At 41.1% G+C, this 18,101-nt stretch overlaps 1 protein-coding gene across 1 annotated transcript in view; it reads left to right on the plus strand.

Moving 5' to 3' along the window:
* The window catches only part of TMC1 (transmembrane channel like 1), a 172,811-nt gene that overhangs the window by 68,408 nt on the left and 86,302 nt on the right, over positions 1-18,101 (plus strand). The window contains exons 9-11 of the mRNA XM_032427487.1: positions 12,703-12,845; positions 16,026-16,170; positions 16,785-16,979. Coding sequence (XP_032283378.1) covers positions 12,703-12,845; positions 16,026-16,170; positions 16,785-16,979 — 483 coding nt within the window. The remainder of the gene's footprint in view (positions 1-12,702; positions 12,846-16,025; positions 16,171-16,784; positions 16,980-18,101) is intronic.

The raw sequence follows: 18,101 nt of genomic DNA on the forward strand, positions 1-18,101 counted from the left end.
AGCTCTTCCATCCCATGTTTCACATTATAAAATGAGGGAAACTGAGTCACAGAAGCATGTCCAGGGTCTTATAGCTATTGAGGGGCTCCTAATCTAGTACTCTTTCTATGCCCAGTATCACATCAGTAATTTTGCTGCATTGATTTCCAACAGATTGTTTCCAGAACATAGACTGACTCCCTTCAATGCCATAGCTATCTCAATGGGGAGAAGGAGTTGAAACATATCCCGTTTTCACCTTTCATAAAAGACACACAATTTGCAAATTAGCAAATAGAATGGTAGGTTCAATATTTACTCTTGCCCAAGTTTTTTACTTGGTCCTCTGAACTGTGACCTCATAGAGGTGCCCACCCTGTATTATAAGATGATCTAACTGGACAGCACAGTATTCTATCTATCATGGCATCATGGACGAAATCATTAACTGAATATCCTTGAGATCCCAAAAAACAGAATTCTGCACTTCCGAAGAGCCCAGAGACGCCAGGAGGAAAAGACATGTTTCAGGCCTGAGGCAGAGATAACAAGTGCCTGGACAGTCTAATTAAGCCATGGGTTAGTTTGTTGCATCTAAAAAGGTTAATGGGCCAGCTTAGCTAAGCAATTCCATATAGATATAGGGGAAGAGAAGCAGAAAAAGATTTATAGAACACCGTGAAAGAGATGCAAGCATGACCTCTTGTGGTAGAGGAGTTTATATGATGTGAAAGGTCCGAAAACCTTTGAGGTGGAGGTGGGGAGGTGAGTCTCCTGTTGGAAACTTGGGACTTCTCTCTGGACACCCCCCTCCTGCAAAGTATCTCTCTGGAGTTCGGTGCTCTGCCATTTGTAAACATGTGTCATAACTTGGGGCGCCCGGGTGGCTCAGTCAGTAAAGCGTCTGCCTTTGGCTCAGGTCATGATCCCAGGGTCCTGGGATCGAGCCCCACGTCAGGCTCCCTGCTCAGCGGGTAGTCTGCTTCTCCCTCTGCACCAACTTGTGCTTGCGCTCTCTCTCTCAAATAAATAAATAAAATCTTTTAAAAACCCCACATGTCATAACTCATCAAAATTCCCTTTAATAAATAGTAGACAAATGCCATTTGATATGTGCCAGGTTGGCCAGTCTTACGGCTTCTCAAAGTCACAGTTTACAAGGCACCATATTTTTGATCCTTTTATTGAGTACCTCCTGGTGGGTCTTACTAATCTGGAGGAAAACATATTTTGTTAAAATAGTAAGAAATAGGGAGATTGTCTAATATGTGTGCTATGAATTGAATTGGCAGATATGGTATTATTTGAAGCAGTAGAATTGGAAGAACAGGTTTAGGTCAGGAAGAAGAGGATGTCTTTGTTGGCAAATATTTGGAGACACAAGAATGACGTATGAATGATAAAGAGAAAAATATTACAGTTTTGATATTCTTGTAAGTAAGAGAGAGGGAAGAGCTGAGGTGGTATTTGGAAGCAGCTTGAGTTGATATCAGAGGGTGAGATCATTCGGGTAAAGATTTGAGTTGTGAATAAAGGGAAATGCACTCAGTTTTCCAGCTTGTGAACATCTTTTACATTGCGTGCGGTTAAATGGTGAGTGAACTTTGCCTCCCCTTTTCTGCCGGTCATCATAGATGTTGGTGGGATGAAGCCCTAGAAGGGACAGAAGAGAAGAGTTAACACCTATCATGTGTTAAGTAGGCACATACATTAAATTTCATCTTCATAACAACCCTTCAGAATGAAGATCAATAATCCTCTTATAGGGGTGCCTGGGTGGTTCAGTTGGTTGGGCATTAGACTCTTGATTTCTGCTGAAGTCATGATCTTGGGGTCCCAGGATGGGCCCCTCATTGGGCTCCACACTCAGCACAGAGTCTGCTTGTCCCTCTCCCTGTGCTCCTGTTGCACACCCCCCAGCTCTCTCTCTCACAAATAAATAAATAAAATCTCTAAAAAATAATCTTTTTATTTTTTAAATTATTTTAAAGATTTTATTTATTTTTTTGAAAGAGAGAAAGCATGTGCACAAGCTGGGGGAGGGGTAAAGAGAGAGGCTCCCCGCTGAGCAGGGAGCCCGACACAGGGCTCCATCCCAGGACCCCAGGATCATGACCTGAGCTGAAGGCAGATGCTTAACCAATTGAGCCACCCAGGAGCCCCAATAATCTTTTTATAGTTGAGGGAATTGGGACTCTGAGAGGCTGGTCAGTTTGCCAAACACAGCACAGGTAATTAGAGGAGGTACTGAAATTCAAAGTAAAATGGGGCTGATTTTAATGTCACATTGTTCGTTTACTTCTAACACACCGCAAACTGATTCCTTCTGCCCTGCCCACTTGTGCCATATATCACCCTTGAAGTCTGTCCTCCAAGGAAACTGTTGCAGACACTCTGAATGTTTTCAAACAGCAGTTCCACTCCTGATTTTATCAGCAGCAACAGTTCTTCTAAATAATAATCTTCCAGAGCGACAGTGTCTCCTCACAGACATATGTCAGTTCTCTTAAGCTCCTTCATCTCTTATTGTACTGGCCACATTTAGAAGAGATATTTTTGTGATATACATATGGAACAACATTTTTTTAAGGGATATTTCAGTAGTTCAAATGCATCTTTATTTTCAGAGAGTACCCCCTTTTTTACTGAGGTATAATTGACATACAACATTATATTAGTTTCAGGTGTACAACATAATGATTCAATATTTGTATATATTGTGAAATGATCACCACAGTTAAGACTGGTTAACATCTGTCAACATGCATAGCTACAGAATTCTTTTTCTTGTGATGAGAACTTTTAAGATTTACTGTCTTAGCAGTTTTCATATATGCAGTACAGAATTAGTAACTGTAGTCTCCATGTTGTACATTGCATCCCCATGACTTGTTTATTTTATAGATGGAAATCTGTACATTTTTACTTCCTTCACTCATTGTGCCCATCCCCCACCTCCTGCCTCTGGCAACCACTAGTCTGTTCTCTATATCTATGAGCTTGTTTTTTTCTTTTTCTTTTTCTTTAAGATTCTACATACAAGTGAGATTATACATTCTTTGTCTTTCTCTGTCTGACTTATTTTATTTAGCATAATGCCCAGGGTCCTTCCATACTGTTGCAAATGGCAAGATTTCCTTCCTTTTTATGGCTGAACAATATTGCATTATATATAATATGTATATATATTACATATATATACACACTCCACGTTTTCTTTATCCATTCATCCATTGACAGACACTTAGGTTGCTTCCGTATCTTGGCTATTGTAAATAATGCTGCAGTGACATGGGGATACAAATATCTTTTCAAGTTACTTTTTCATTTTCTTCAGAAAAATACCCAGCCATGGAATTACTGGACCATATGATATTTTTATTTTTAATTTTTTGAGGAACCTCTATACCATTTTCTGTAGTGACTATACCAATTTACATTGCCACCACCAGGGCACAGAGTTCTTCTTTGAAGGGGCAAATACCCTTCATTTTAGGTTTCCTAAGAAATGGACATCAAGACAATATTAGATGCAGGATATGTTTTGGAGGAAAATACCTACAAATGAGGAAGGGGAGAGGGAGCATGAGTAGGTGGGGAGAGTCTCCAGTTAACAAAGCCAGCCTGATTCCTGGGAAGGGAGAGAAGAGGGGAAGATTAAGTAGGAAGAGTCTCAGTCTGCAGTACAGTTCTGGAAAAAGTCTTGGCCAGGCTGATGATGTGTCTCCAAGCAAAGTATGTCCATTGGAGAAATCCCATATCACTGGCTCTAGTATTTCTTATCATTCTGGATCAGGGGCCACCTGGGAGGATGTGGTCTCAGGACGAGCACATTTTGTTCCATGCTGGTTGATCCATGCTGGTGGCATCTGGGGGCCGTCTCCTGAACACTATCTGAGCAGCACACCTGTGTGGCTGCTTTCGGGGTCTGTTGGCTCTTAAAACGTGAGCTTGGTTCCTCTACTTTGGATCAGAACTGTTACTGCTGTGCTGTGCTGCTCTTAGTTTCAACAAGCTTCAAATACACCAACATAACGTCTTTGTTTCTGCCATTGTCTCAGCCTCACCTAGGGCTGGCTCAGCAGAGACCGAATGCCTAGATGATAAACAATCTTTTGGTGAGGGCAAAAGTATGACCCCGAGCCAGACTGCTAAGCCTCTTGGGGACAAAGCTAAGCCTGTAGATTATCACGTCCACCCAGACATATGGCTCTTCCCTGGAATAGAGATCCTACGATTGGAAGGGGTGGGGATCCTCTCCTCTGTATCTGAGGTGAGACTCCTTAGAAGACTTCACTGAACAGAGTGGGTGCTGCTCAGGCGTGTGGTGCTGGGATTGGCAGCATCCAAAGGCTATTCATCCCTGGCTCCCATATTTGCTTTACTTTCTCAATGTTCAGTACAGGTAGCTTTGGTTTAATAAGCTTATTAGGTTTGATTAAGAGAAGCGGCATCTCAAATTCTGCTCTCACTCATAGGCCTCTTAATCTGCTACTCCTGGACTTCTTTACACATGTCTATAGCTTGTGATAGAAGAGATCCCTGGGTCTGCTTTTAGCTTTCCTGGTATCTTTTTATTCTGTAGACTTGGGACACTGATCCCTTAGGGTCTTCATTTCTATCAGTGCTTTCTTTAATTCAGCAACCACTTCCAGTTTTCACCATCTCCCTCAAGTGGCACCTGGCCAAACCAAAGTGGACCTTTCTTTTTGCCAAAATTTGGGATGCCTATGATCCTGATGTCATACTTGTGACATGAAGACAGCACCCCTTCTTTGGATGTGATCACCTAACCAAGTCTTCTTTTCATTAATTTAGTGAACACTTATTGAGCATTTGCCAGATGCCAGGTAGCGTGCACTAAGCAAAGGTGAGCAAAACCCAACTAGGTCTCTGCCCTCAGAAATTCAAAGTCTAGTAGAGTAATCAAATAATCACAAAAATAAACATAACTATGACTGTGCCAAGTACTACAGAAGAAAGGTAAACAGTATTAAGAGAACATGTAGCAGAGATCCTCACCTGGTTTGCAGCCTAAGAGAGGGAGGTAGAGGAGAGCAGAAATTTTTCTGAGAAAGTAAGATTTGAATCGGGCTCTGAGGAGTCAGTATCAGCTCCCAATTTGGGAGAGGGGAGAGGCATTCTAGAAAACGAGGATAGCAAGTCAAAGGACCGGTCATGGGAGAAGGTTGCCCTACTCAAGGGACTGACTGGAGGTTAGTGAAACTAGATGAAGAGGCATCGGGGTGGATGGCCTTATAGAGGTATCAAGACGTGTGGGACCCTCTAGAATCTAGGCCATGATAATTTATTTTTTCTCAGAGCAGTTGAAAGTAATTCAGGCAAGTGGTGGATGAGTAGTGGCATTATCAAAGTTGGAAATTAAAAAGGTCAACAGAACAGAGAGGAGGAAATTGAATGTGAGGACACCAAGGAAGAATCTATCAATATGTGAGAGTATCATGTGTTGATAAATATCAGAAAGTGGAGAGACTAAGATTTTTTGGAAGAGCTCGATTTGCCTGGTAGGAATTTGCTGATATGTAAATATTAGTTGCCAACCTCATAGATAAAAGGCTGAGCCATCGAGTCAGATTAGAACTTCACAGTCTATTAAATTATCCCATAATACAAACAAATGGCACCAGATTTTGAGTCTGATACCTCTGCTATGACAATAGATTATTTAAAGTTACAAACACTTGAAAACAATTCTGTAAAAACTCTATCCCATGTTCCAGCATCATATATCTCCAGTAGATATTATTTACTTATACATTGTACTTGAAATTAATTACATTCATTGATCTTAAATGTTTGAAATAAAATATATGCTGCTCATATAGGATTGAAATCTTCTGAACTTCATTTTTTTCAAATAGTTTATTTTCTCTACTTTTTTTTTTTTTTGTATTTTCATTTGTTCAAAAACTCTTTTTAAGATAGATAAAATAAGGTAAGGTAATTCCCAGTACAGGCTGTGTCCATATAACCAGATACATCTCTCTTCATATATGAATTTATGATGCTTCATTTTTCATTACTTTAAAGAACTAGTAGGCAGATTTAGAAGACCAGAAGTCAATTGAACAACAAAGCCCCGTAAGATAATGCTTTTAATCTCCACCTTGTGAAACAAAAGACCATTTTTCCCAGTTGGGAAGAAACTATATGTAGAAGCTCATTTTGTAGCACTGAGAATTTCTTATTTCCTAAGAGTTTTAGGCAATTAGACAGTAGAAAAAATTAAGGAGTTTTGGCAGTATTAGTGTCTCTCAGACACTTTCTTGGTGTTTTGATTCATTAAATCCCAACATAAGATTGTTATCATCATGTTACTGTCTTGAATGATTTACTCTCTTCTATTAAAATGGGGAGCAGAGAGAAGAAAAACAGAAAGAGGTGGTTTAGACGATAATTTGAAAGAGCTTAATCTCACTGAGGATTGCTAATGACCACCAGAAGCAATTTTTCTGTTCATTCAGTCATTCCACAAGCATAAATTGAATGTGAGATGCTGGGAATACAAAGATAACTAATATATTTTCCCTGCCCACAGAGACCTTTTGGTTTAATTGGATGTGCAAACAAACAATTGTCTTATGATGTGACAATCTCAAGCTAACAGATACATGTCCTAGGCACATGGAGGCATAAGGGAGGGAGGATTCTGTGTGACACTTTACTGGAGTTCCATTTACTGGAGACCTGAGAGGACCCAGTAAAGCAATAACTCTATTTTCCATCTGAGTTCTGAATAATTTGTTTGAAAGGGGAGGCAGATGGGCACCAACACTTCACATTCATTACTACTGGGGGCCAAATGGGAGAAATAATCTGAGACTCTTAGCCAAATGGCCCTGCTGATATGGGACTCCAAATTAGTCCATCTTATCCTGGGAAAGCTTACTTCCTACAGGAAGAAAGTTATATTTGGGCTAGGCAAGTACAGCTAATTCATTCAAAAGTATGGATCTGAGAAGTCACTCTACCTTCCCTGGGAGGTAGTGAGTAGAGGGATAGTGAGGGCCTGGGGAGTGTTTCATGAGGTGGAGCTCTGTGCATCTGAAGGAAATGACCATTTCCCCGTAACAAGTAGCTTGGGTCTAGAGGTCAGTAAAGGCTTTACAGAGGTTGCTTGAACTGGTTTTAAAGGAAGAGTAGCAATAAACTAGACTCTGAAATGGGGAGGATAGCTGGGAACAATGTTCCAAGCAGAAGAACCTGCACACACCAAGGCATGGAGGCAGGAAATGGTGTCATGCACTCAATACCCATGAGTGATTCAGCAGAGCTGGTGTTTAGGGAAAGAGTGGCATACTTAAAGATGAGTGTGTCATACAAAAAGGGATCTAATCAAGGAGGACAATTTCATTCCTTTTGCTAAGGAGTCAGACTTTATTCTATAGGCAGTGGAGAGCACAAAGTTTTGAAGAAGGATGGAAATGTGGTCAGATACCCTTTAGAAGGTTCTTTGTGAATATGAGATGGACTTGGTTGGACTTGGTGTAAGATGGAGGAAGAGAGGCCTGTGAATGGCAGTGGTGTACACAGAAGAGATCAGTGTCACATATGATCGTGAGGCAGAAACTACAGGATTCAGCTAGTAACTGCATGTGACTTACGGGTGAAAATGGGAAGGTAATGAAATATCCAGGTTTCTGCCTGAGGTGACAGATAGGTTGGTGATGTCATTCCCTGAGAGAGGAGGAAGAAGTAGGTTTGGGGGAACTTCTTGAGTTCAAGGTTTCTGTGGGATATCCAAGGAAATAAGATGTGTATTGGGCACTGGGCATAGCATCTAGAATTCCCAACATTAGTGTCAGTTGTTGACCATGGCACAGAAAAGACAAATGGAAATGCTCTTTACAGAGGCCAGCATAGTTTAAAATGCAGTGTCGCATAATGAAAAGAACTCATGGGATTTAGACAGACCTGAGTCTGAATCCTGCCACATACCACCCGTGAGATATTAAGACAACCACTCTGAGCCTCTTAATTGTCGTGTGTATAATAGTAGTATTAATACCTATCTAGCAGGCTGGTGTTAAAAAGTAAATGAGGTTGTGTGTGTAAAGCACTAGCACAATGCCTGGCATGTGGTAGATGTTTAATTAAAATTTCTTTTCTTTAATGCTTATTCATGGGTACTTAAGTCATGAAAATATCCATTTCTTGGAGGGACAAGAAAAGAAGAAGAGGGAGCCCTGACAGAGAGAGCATGGCATCCACAAGCCAGAAAGGGGAACGGGGCACCAGCAATGTGAGTTCTCTGGGAAGGAGGCAGAGACACGAGGGAGCTGATCTATGGATGGGCACTAAAAGCAACTGTCTACTTCAAGGCTTTTTGAGGGTGGGAGTTCAGGACTACAGTCCTGTAGACAGGTAGTTAATTCCAACTATGGAAAACTAGAAGTTCTCCAAAGGCTCAGCCCAGTTTCCTCTTCGTAATCTACATGCTGGCTAGCTAAGAGTCTTCCTCTTTGTAATCTAGGGGCTCCCTAGCTAAGAGCCATAGGGTGTCAGTTTCATACTCCCAGATCTGGGTTGTAGCAAAAAAAGAAAGGAAATCTTGATGGTGATCAAAGCATGGGGTGGAAACTTGGTGAGTCTGGGTGGAGGGAAGGAAGGTGGCCATGGGCTGGATCTCAGCACGTACACATAGGTGCCAGGCTGGTTGACGTCCTTGTGAAGTTAGTTGAGGTTTGTGTTGAATGTTGTTAGCCTTCTCACTCCTTGCTTATTTCCGCTTTATCAGATATTAAGTGATGCCATGTCCTATCTTTCATCTAGACTTGCAACTTTCTTTAACGCTAAGGTATAAATTACTGGTAACAATACAGAGAAGGGTAGGAACATACCCCACAGTGTGGTGCCACTCTTCCTTCACATGCCCTTAGCAGGCATGGTCAGAATCAGAAATCATATCTTCCTTTCCCACCAGTTTTGACTTCAAGATTTTTTTTTTTTTACAAAACAGTGGTCTGGTGGTTACTACAAATTGAAAAGAGTTGCTAAGGACACTGAAACTCATTTACCATCCTAGGCATGGAATGTCTTGTTTCGCAGTGACTCTTTATTTGCCATCATGAGAAACACCAAAGGGGTGGAGTTCTAATATAATTTCAGGTGACAGATACTCATGAAGAGGACATTTGGCATGCAGAACATTTTTAGGGGCCTCGGCCATCCAGTATCTTACTCCATCTGTGTATCATGTTTGGCAAATAAGTCAATTCTCAATAAAAAGTTAGTTAGATAAACAAATACATGAGTTGATTCCTAGCGACATCATCAAAACATTCTCTTTCTTGGGGAAATGTGTCAGCGACTGTGAACTAGACCAGCTGCGGCACTCAAACAGAAATTAGACTCTTAATAGACGATGCGCAAGCATGGAACCCAGAGTTGGACGGGAATATTTCGTGCTCATTTGAAACTTGGCTCTGACTGTGACTTCTCTGTCACAGATTTCGGGGTGGGAGAATGCTCCCCCAGGGAAAGCCGTGAGCACTGACATGGAAACTGAATAGAACTTTGGCTAGGCTAGGAGTCATTGCTATTTTAGTCACTTCCAGATGTCTGCTGTTGGAGTTTTAAGGGAAAGGGAAAGATGTGTGGAGTGTGGGGGGCCCGCGGGGTGGGAGGGGAGGGCTGTTTCAAGTCACCCTTCAATATGCTATGAAGATGGATTGGATAAAGCTTTTTAAAATTGTGTTCTTCAGTAGTGCCTCTTTTATTTACATGCTTGATTGCACATGTAGTAATAGGCAAACTGAAGAAACCTTTGTGAAATCATCAGGATTCCCCCCAAAACGAACATTTTCCCTTTGGGTTGCCATCTAATATTTATGAAGTGCTAGCCATTGAATGGTGCACACACCAGATGAACCTAACAAGTGTACCAGATGCTTGTTATCTATCTACTTTCTCCTTTCATGTTGTTTTGGAGGTGCCTTTTAATCCCGGTGCTGCCATTATGAACTAGAAAATGATGTCAGGTTGTAATGTTTAAGCACGTGGAGATGAGGCTCTTTGAAATCTTCAGAAGGGGTGTTCAGGTCCTTCTCGAGAGGTCCTGGCACCACCATGGATCAGTCCAGGGGGGTAGGTCAAAAGGCCCTGCTGGGTTGGTAGGGTTTCTTGTTTCTTTGTTTCACTGGAAAGGTATGGCATTAGCATGATACAAGGGGTGGAAGGCAAAGCATGGGAGAAGGAGTAGAGCTTATAGAGTTATGAAATATATGGATTTGAATCAGACAGACCCAGTTCAAGTTCAGACTGTCACTTGCTGGCTATGTGAGCGTGCACAGCTTACTTAACCTCTCTAAAAATCAGTTTCTTCACCTGCAAAGTAGGAATAAGGCTATTGAGTCTTGCTGGGCGGGGGAATCATGGTAGATAACACCCCTACCTTGTTTAACCAGGTTGTGAGCTAACGAGAAATAAGACAAAACATTAGACAGATGGAGGTCAACATGCCACTTTTATTATTGTTAAAGCTGATATGAAAGAATGTGGCATCTTTCTATGGGCAAGTGAGCTTCACAGCCAGAACTTTCTACGCAGCCGCCCCAGCCCAGGACAAGATGCTCCCTCCAGGGGTAGAGCACAGTGTGTGCTATCTCAGGAAGGGGAAGAGAGGTGGCCTGCATCATCCCCATTTCTTCTTCCATGCTCTGCTCTCAGATAAGTTTCTCCTCCCCAGGGACAGCATAAGGAAGCGGGGAGTACCTGGGAGTGTTACAGTTATGGGTCTTGCCCTCATGCAAGGCAGCACCAAGAGTGGAGGAAAACCCACTGCCCCTAACAGGAGCGACTTCAGAGCGTTCTTGTAAGGATTCTGTGAGATGAGAGAACATGTTTGGCAAATGCTAAATGCTCAACAAAATGTACTGATTGATGTTATTGCATTATCACCAAGTACGGGGATAGTGGCAAGGAAATGCGGTGAGGGTCGTTTGCAGGGAAAAATAGAGGAGTTTGGGAAATGATATGTGTTGTACCCATGGGGAAAAATATAAACACTTTAGGATATCTTTAAACCAGACAAGAGGCAAGTGCCTATACTTACCAGGCTCTGTTATTGTTGCTCTGGGACAGGAAGACCAGCCTGAAGGTTTAGGACACAGTAGAAAGAGACTGGATTTCAAATAGCTGAGAGGAAGCAGAGTCCTTAACTAGATGAATGTGAAACAAGAAGATGTCATTGAACTGGGTGAGGGAGATCCTTCCAATGATTATTCTCCTGGGATGATTTCTGGGTCTTGGGCAGTTGACCAATTACTCCCTATGTGGTTTCTTATTTGGGGCATGAGATTAGCCCATGTGCTTCCCCAGTCTGAGGTTTCTACAAGTTCTTTAGCCCCAGATTTTTCTTTTGGGTAGGATTTCTTTTTTCTTGAGCTGAAAAAAAAAATGCAGACAAAGATAGGTGTGGTGTGGGGAAGCACTTCCGTTTTTACCTTCATCCCACTCATTCCATCCTGACCCTACTCAAAGCCCATGAGCTCTTCTGACTTTTTCTTTCTTTCTTCTGAGATTTTTCCTGCTAATTCGTACACAGTATTAAAACATAAACTTGCTGCAAATTTCTAAAGCAATAATTCTTCCAGATCTTTGTTGGCCTCTGTTTTGAGCTAGGCATGATCTCCGTTTAAGGCAATTTTCTAAATTGCTTCTCTTAAATCTTCCTTCTGGGAATTAGCATCCAGGAGATTTTCTCCTCTTCTTCTTCCACCCTGCCTCCCCACTTTTTTAGTAGTGGGCCTTAAAGTCCCTGGCTATGTATAAATGATGTTAAAGGTAGCCAATTGGGCTTTCTGAGACTCAAGGGTGACTCACTTGATCTCTAGAGGAAGCCTTGCATTGGCAAGTTATTACTGTCTCACTTCACAAAACACAGTAATTTCAAGTTATTGCCAGAGAGAGGAAGTCAGAGGGAAGCCAGGGCAGTGGAAATGTAGTAATATGGAAACATGCTTCAAAGCTGAGAGTGAAAAACAGTGAATTCGAGGAGAGAAAGACGAAGACCATGACAGAGGAAAGAGCATCAGAATATGCCAATGTTCCCCATATAAAGAGGGCTCCTCAGGAAGCTTTGGGACATGGTAATTCTAATTATCTGGCAGGTAATTTTAAGGAAAGAACACATGATTGCACAAATAAACATACTTGCTCTGGGAGAATGCTCTAATGGTCTTGATGCGTACAAGGTTGTGCAGATTGGTTCCCGTGACCTCTCACCTGCTCTTCACCTTTGCTCAATGTGAGCTGAGACACGGCCTCTGTGGTTCGAGGAGAATCAATCTAATGGTGGTTCAGGTGACTGGAGGTGGAAACTTGCCATGACACTTTGAGGAAGCATGTTTCAGATCCTCCCCAAATGTTAAGCAAGCTCTTAAAATTGTAAATCTAATGACACCATGAAGTGTGTTTTGATGTTTCAATCAATGAGCATTTCACGGTGAGAGCTCCACAGCTTGGCAAGCCTATATTTGGTTAAAAATTTGGCCTATTTAGAAGTCCCTGAATTTCGAGTAAACCAAGAGGCTGCCAATCAATGTGGCAGCTGAAACATTTGCTCTACGAAACAAAAACAATAGGATTCAACTCCCAAGTTTGAAAATTAATGCCATTTTGTTGTTTCTCTTAAAAGTCAATCTTTTTTCTTTGAGTTGCTCTTCATAGCATCTGCTAAGTGGCTATGTTGTTGGATTTTAGGGCTTGGCGCAATATTCCGTCCTCTTTTATGGCTATTATGACAATAAACGAACAATTGGATGGATGAATTTCAGGCTGCCACTCTCCTATTTTCTGGTGGGGATCATGTGCATTGGATACAGCTTTCTGGTTGTCCTTAAAGCGTAAGTTTCACTGGTCTCTTGGGAAGCGAGCCATGATTTCTGGAATCAAAGAGTATAATTAATTTAAGAATTGGATGTAATTTTTATTGTATTTTATATCTAGAGGATACTGAGTCCGTAAGAGATAAAATGTAGTTTTAATACCAACACTAGTGTTAGACTCTGACATTCCCCAAACAAAAGGGTTGAACACAAGCTCAGGCCTTTGGATCATCTCACTGGGTTGCACCCCTACCCTGTGTTTAAGCAGATTTTGAAGATACGCCTTTTTAAACTTCAAGGTATGAATCCATATTGCAAACAAGCCAGGGAAACAGCTGCTGGCCCCTCTTTTTTGTGTGCAGAGAAGTTTGCAAGTTGCAGAATCAGCTCAATAGGCAGAATCTGTTTTTCTCTGCTCATTAAAAAAACAAAACAGAACCAGAGTAGTCACTCAACCAAAAAAAAAAAAAAAAAATCAGCCGTATAAGATAGCGAAAATGAATGGCCCCCAACGAGACCGTCACTATCAACTGCAGAATCATGGTCTGTCTGGAAGAACATTTATTAGAGCATGGAGAGCATGGAGAAGAATTTCATCGGAGAACTGATGAAGCTGCAGTTCATTCCCCCCCTGCCTGAAATGTATGTGTAACAACCCATTTAAAGACAGGGCAGAAACCTGTATGTGGGGCTATGAGTAATCTCCATAATCCGTGAGCCAATTCTCTGAGCTAGCTTAGAAGTCTTGAGAGACCTCCATCAGTGTCCTGACCCTTTTATTGGATCATGAACAAGGTGAATTGGCCTTTTGCTTCATCACAGGAAAGAACCTCTGCTTGAGGGTCCAGGTCATCCTCCCCTATTGAGTCCTTCATCGTGCTCCTTGCTCAGCAGGGAGCGTGCTTCTCCCTCTCCCACTCCCCCTGCTTGTGCTCTCTCTCTGTCAAATAAATAAATAAAATCTTAAAAAAAAGAGAATGTAATACATGCTATTTAGTATAGTATGGCCCTTGCTGTAATTTTTTCCCCCTTGTGTAGTGGGCTTATCCTGTGAGCTTCGAGAGAGTTGCTTCCTACCTCCCTTTCAATCCCCTCCTTCTTCCTGACTTTCATTTTAGCAGAGGCTCCATTACAGTGACCCTGTTGGCTTAGGATTTATGGAGGCACTTATTCGAATAATTGAAAACTGTCACGTGCATCCATAAAATGACCAAATAACTGAGGCAAGAAGTCGAGGCAAAGGAATGAATGCAACAGTCGCTTTCTACAACCTCTCAGCAAAGCAAACGATACGCGGAGGTTGCTTCTCATAGACACAGTGGTTCAAATCTACAGCCTCCTTGAAAAAGGAAGAATTTCCATAGGTAGTTGCATTTTTTTTCCCTCTATGGGTAAGGGCTAGAGCTGTCCATGGAACATTTAATAGGTGTTAGGGCTGTCCCTGAACAGAAGTGTGCTACAATCCCAAGTTTGTCTTCGGGACCTTCCCTTCCTTCTTTTGGCACTCACCTCTCTTTCCAGTCGGTTCCCGCATGCTGGGTGTTCCTGACTTGCTTGCCCAGCTCACGCTCCCTTATCTGGGAGCCACAGCCCCCAATTTTGCCAGGGAAGCTCCATTCAAAACTTCAATCTGTCAAGCATCCATTTTGATTTGAAGCCCTACCCTTTTGCTCAGTGACAGTGCAGAAATGGATGGTGGCATATGAATCAAATAAGTAATTTTCTCCCTCAGTTAAACCAGTGGGAATCTTAGATTTCAACCCCTTTTGACCTACATAAAGGCATTTTATGTGATTCGACATATCTCATACAGTCCTAGCTTGGGCACCAGAGAGAAGTCGGAGAACCTAAGCCCTTGACCTACCTCCGTGGTTAACTCCTGGAAAGTGTCTAGCAAATCACTTCATAATGCTAACCCTTAGCTTCCCCATCTGTAAAAAGAGAATAATATTAACTACCTTGACCTTTTGCTCAGTTGTTGAGAAGGGGCAAATATGATGATACAGGGAAACACCTGATTGCAAAGGGTAAAATGATAGACTGAAATAAGGGATAATTATTTTTGGTGATTTTTTGTAACCCATTAACCCATTTAAAATATATAAACCTCTATAAGGAGTGGAGCTAATAGTAGGGGATGTAGGCCACGTCAGGGATGCCTGCCAATTTATAATCTCAGCTTTATGGCATGGTGCTTCTTTCCTTTTTGGTTCCGTATCACTATAATATTCAAAAAACCAAAACCTTATGGGATCATTTTATAATATGTATCATATGAAATTTAATTTTGCTTTTTATAGTGATAAGGGGAAAAGAAAGGAAGTGGAGTGAGTGGAATATAGATCTCAAACCATTGAAATAAACTTTAAGTAAATGCATTTTAAGCTCTCCAAGCAAAAAAAAGTATGTGTGTATATATATGTATATATATACATATATATACACATATACACATATACATATATATACATATACATATATACACATATATACATATATATACACACACACATATATATTCGAATCAGTGATTTATATATATTAAAATATATAGATTAGAATATATGTAACCCATTGGCATGAAGGTTGTATAAAAATTTTGCTTTTTGTTCGAGAGTTACAGAGTATGGAGAAATTTCATGCATGCAGTCTGTTCTTTGGGAAGAGATTCTTGAGGGGGGAGTTGGATCTATGCAGGATTTCCTGACCTGCCCTGGGTTAGTTCATTCCTAGCTGCAGGGGGATCTGGAAATAAGCTAAAGCTGCCTAGAACAGTTTAAGAGTGTACACATATTTTTTTTCCTGGGGAGGGACCCATTTGTTTTCATCAGAGTTTTAAAGAGAGCCTTATCCTGCAAAAGGTTAATAAACAAGTATATGATGCTAAGAAAAGTTTAGGAAAATAAATTAAAAATATGTATTTTTATAGGACCAGTTTAATTATTAAAATCATCAATGCGTCATAGTCTTTTAATCTTGAAAGGCCTGGAAAATGAACAGTTTAAAAAATTAAAGCAAAACCAAAATTTAAAGATAAACTTCTATTTTCTGGTCATAAGAACAAGCTTTGTTTGAAAATACATGCTTTCAGGATATTGCTTCTCCAGGCTACCTATAATTGTACTATTTTGCTACTCCCTACCCTCTCCCTTTCTTTGTGTTTCCGGAGGGGCTGGATTAAACTCCGCGTTTTTACAGGATGACCAAAAATATCGGGGATGATGGGGGTGGTGATGACAATACATTCAACTTCAGCTGGAAGGTATTCACAAGCTGGGACTACCTGATTGGCAATCCGGAAACAGCAGACAACAAATTCAATTCTATCACCATGAACTTTAAGGTAAACACATCAACTTCAAGACCTGTGCCTTTGGATTTCTAAGACTAAAATCAGAGCCATTCCATACGGTTTAGCTAGCGAAGTATCCTGACAGAAGAAAGATTAACTCATCATTTCTGCCTACCAGGATCCGGGCAGGGTTCTGATTGTGATTGGAAAATATCTGATGACCCACGACAGCACAATTTCTTCTCTAAATTTGGTAATAAAAATACCGCCATTGGTTTGAAACAGGAGACCATTATAATCAGAATTGGATAGTCTAAATAATAGAACAATGCTGACTAATTATTTACAGGAATAAGCTAGCTCAATATTCAAAATGACTCTTAGGTATTATTTTGTAGCTTCAAAAAAAAAAAAAAAAAAGACTTTATCAGAAGAGAATTTAGAAAGAAGATTGTCCTAGTATTAGATCCATCAGAGTTTGTAAGAATTCTCCCTTCCTTCACTCGTTCTCAGTTGCTGCTGATATCCACCTGGTTTGCAGAATCCCAGATAGAGTATGCATTTTCATTCCTCATTGGATGTTTGCAAGAATATTTTCTGAGTCTGTGCTAGTTTTTGTAGCTCAGATACACTTTTTTTTTTTTTTCTATTTTGCTTGAGTACAGGAAGCAATCATAGAGGAAAGAGCAGCCCAAGTAGAAGAAAACGTCCACTTGATCCGATTCCTGAGGTTTCTTGCTAACTTCTTCGTGTTTCTAACACTTGGCGGGAGTGGATACCTCATCTTCTGGGCTGTGAAGCGATCCCAGGAATTTGCACAGCAAGATCCTGACACCCTTGGGTGGTGGGAAAAGAATGAAGTTCGTCTCTGCATGCTTTCTGTGTGCTTAGAACCTGACATTTGAAATTGTGTGGGTTATGCTTCTATGATGCAATGTTAAATAAGGCCATGTTTTACCTATCTTCCCCCATGCTGCCCTGTCACACATTTTCCACTCTCTTCCAGTCTTATTTCCAGATCTTTCTACTGCCTGTCTGTTTTTCATTTTGTGCCTTTATGGTAAAGCTGGAGTTGAAAGATATTGGAACACATATATTCCAACCAGTATATTTAACAGATGCGGTTAATGAGTGTCAGGAGAGGGGGTGGTGTGTTCAGGTCACAGAATCGTGAAGAGTGAGTTAAAACCTGGGAATCTTGATTTCAAGGCCCGCCCTCCTTCCATGACTCTATGTTTCTTTCTCTGTAGATTCTATGTCTGTCACTGAAAGATCCAGTTGTTGCCTGAATTCTTTGAAGCAGCAATGTTAGAGTCCTTGGTTCCTATGTTTATCTCATCAGAAACATTCAGATTACCTCCTCCACTGTTGGCAAGTCTGGGATTCTCTCTGTCTCTCCCTAGCAGCCTCACTGCACACTTTCCATCTTCTCCTCCCCTTGCCTTATTTCCTCCCCCTCCAAGAGAGAGTCAAATGAGGAAGGCCAGCTCTTTGCCTGGAATTAAATCGGATTGTGATATGTCTTCCAGATATGTGCCCACTGAGCAGGTCAGAGGAAGGAGGTCAGATATTGAGAATAAGGAAATTCAGATATTTAGAGTAAGGCAATCATTATGTGTTGTCGCTAGGGCCTGTTCCCTTTCATAAAATGTCCTGGCATACAATGTGGCCTCATTTTAAACTTGGCCATTTTCAAGGTATGTAGAGATTGAGGCTGTGGGAAGTGTAGACTGACCACAATGAAACTTGTGCAGAGCCTCGTAGACCAAAGAGATTCAGAAAGTTCATATAAGCGTAGAATTTTCTAGAAATATCTTGGACAAAATATAACCTGTTTACAACAAAAGGCTCCAAACGAAAACATTCCAGGTATTTCAGAAGTGGTAATACTGGAAATGGGAGACCATACATTTAAGAGGCTATAACAGCACAGACATTTCATAGAAACCTATAAAAAGTCATTAGGTAGAGGGATTTTATTT

This window comes from Phoca vitulina, unplaced genomic scaffold (assembly GCF_004348235.1).
Source record: "Phoca vitulina isolate PV1807 unplaced genomic scaffold, GSC_HSeal_1.0 scaffold37, whole genome shotgun sequence".
Taxonomy (NCBI): domain Eukaryota; kingdom Metazoa; phylum Chordata; class Mammalia; order Carnivora; family Phocidae; genus Phoca; species Phoca vitulina.